This window comes from Musca vetustissima, unplaced genomic scaffold, assembly GCF_032173495.1.
Source record: "Musca vetustissima isolate MV318-11 ecotype Yass unplaced genomic scaffold, APGP_CSIRO_Mvet_v1 utg347183, whole genome shotgun sequence".
NCBI classification, from domain to species: domain Eukaryota; kingdom Metazoa; phylum Arthropoda; class Insecta; order Diptera; family Muscidae; genus Musca; species Musca vetustissima.
Window position 1 is genome coordinate 25,915 of NW_026881016.1, and position 2,496 is coordinate 28,410.

Consider the following 2,496-nt stretch of genomic DNA (forward strand, 5'->3'; position numbering starts at 1 on the left):
CAAATTGACAATAATGATTGCGAAAAATTACTAAAGATAAATAGGTCCACAAATTGTAAAAATATACAAATTATTAAAAAATGATAATTTTAAAATGATTTACCAAATATGGTTCAGAACATCATGAGACTCGTGACACATACACAAGGTAGACTAATCTACCACCATGCACATACATTAAAATACCATATAGAAATATAAAATAAATATTCCTTGCTTATAAACTAAAATACCACACCGAACATGCATTCCCAACATATTACACTGCGACAACATATCCATCCACCCATCCTCTCTATTTGCCAACCGGAAAATGTTTATTGCGTATTGTGGCATCTTTTCCATCGAATGATATCGACTCGTAATAGAATTTACGATGTACCCGACATTGGACACCACACTTGGTTGAACCGCAATTTTCACACTCATACCAGCAGCCCGGACAGTCATCATCCATGCAATCGCAAATATCCTTTCCGTTGTGACGCATCCGCCCTACCTCATCGTAAAGGCAACGGGTATTGGCATTTAATTTACGCTTTAGTTTTCGTTTTTCAGGACGAGACGTCTTTTCGGTTTCGTAGTCATCCAAATAGCTGAGATCGTCGCTTCTTAGCCTACGTTCGGCGTGTAATTTGCGAGGTCGCTCTCGCAAGGACATTCGCAGGCCAGTGGTCTCCGAAAGATCAGTATCGGTATCCATTTTTATTTAAAAGATGATAATTTAAATTTTTGGCAAAATAACAACAACAATAATTATTTTTTTTTTTTTTTTTTTTAATATTATTTTGGTTGGCCCACTTTCTATAGGGATAGAAGGTTTAGTGCCATGTATCCGTATGTAGCTTTGCTACGAATTTGACTTTATCCATAGATGGTGGTTTGTGTTTTGCTGGTTGACTTCGATCTTCTTTAAGAATTTGACCACAATGTTCAGACTTCTAAGCCTTGTGTATCAGTGAACTCTTCTACTGTGAAGGAGTCACATAGTAGCGAAAAGCATCTTCTTTTGCTATTAAATTTACGAAAATTAAAAATTTCATGCGCAGCTGTTTGGATTTTGTTGAACGACTCGTAATTTATAGGTTATCCGTATTTAAAAACACACGTGTTAGTTAAGCGAACGCTTAACAACCGCCATTTTGTAAAAATCTATTTTTAAGCCCGTGGGCGTGTAGTACTCATTTAAAATTTTTTTACGTCTTTCTTGTGAGCCGTCCGAGGACGAACTGAACAACAATAATTAATAAATACAATTACGATATGTATTTGTTTAGAAAGAGATGAAAGCAAGGCGTAAAAAGTTATTTTTGCTTGATAGGGCACACAAATTTGCAAACGAAGTGAAGTAGGGTACACAAAGTATCCATTAAATTTTAGAGATCTGTAATTCGAGTTTGACACAGGCAACGAGTGTCTTCCTGTACACAAAAACTGGTAAAACTTTTAAAATATACACGGTTATTCAAGTAAATTTTTAAAAATAAACAAAAGTTTTAATAGTAAAGAAATCAACTTAACATGCCAAACCTGAAGTCCTCTTATGTGTGGGATGTACAGCTGTCATTTGCAGCCGTTCACTCAGAGTAAAAGAAAGTGGAAAAAGAGGGGGAAGATATACACGAAGTTTAAAACAGTGTAGGAAAAATATTTATTTGGCCATTTCAAAGTTTCAATAAAATTTGGGATCTGCTTGGGATCTATTTCGCAGAAGAATGCTAAATTATCAATTTCATATTTACCAAACTGTCGGTGTCTTCTGCTATTTCGTGATGGACACCTACAGAGTAAATGTTATATTGTTTCCAGCTCTTCATCATCTTGACATCGGTGACAATAATCCACTCCGTTAATGTCCTAAAGTGACCTGTTATGACTTTTACATTCCTCTTAATATGAGACAGCAGCGAAGAAGTTCTACGGCGAGAGAGTTCTGGACATATGGTTTTGAAATCATTTCCCATCGGTTCGCCAAAATCCTCATTTGGTACCAATTAGTTCAAATTTCTAAAACTTTATACATCGGTTCATCCAAAGTTAAATTGTATCAAATTTAGTTCAGATTAGTAGGAATTTCCAAAACTTTATAAATAGCTCAATTCTACCCCCAAAAGTGATCCTAACTCCAACTGACAAGATTCTAGTTCTATCTTTACACCCAAATCCAAATTTGGTACCATATTACGAAATTTCAAAGTTTCCTACATACCCCAAACCTACACCCCAACAATACCCTTAATTCCAAATTTTAGGATCCCAGCTCTATTAGTTCACCCAAATCCAAATTGTACTAATTATAGTACGATTTAGTACTTTTCGTACACATAAGTAAAACATTTCCAAAACTACGTACATATCCCAATCCTAGACTACGACGCTAATGTTAATTTTCAATTTCAAGATCCCAGCTCCACTAGTACCTCCAAATTAAATTTGTACCAAATATAGTACCATATAGTACTTTTCGTACAAATGAGTACACGCTTTCAAAACCAT

The 2,496-nt window shown here is 35.2% G+C and overlaps 1 protein-coding gene across 1 annotated transcript; it reads right to left on the reverse strand.

Annotated features, from left to right (window-relative positions):
* Window positions 1-295: 295 nt before the first annotated feature.
* LOC133327075 (ARL14 effector protein-like) lies at window positions 296-703 on the reverse strand. Its single transcript, XM_061535652.1, has one exon. The coding sequence runs from the start codon at window positions 701-703 to the stop codon at window positions 296-298; it is 408 nt and encodes a 135-aa protein (XP_061391636.1).
* Window positions 704-2,496: the final 1,793 nt, after the last annotated feature.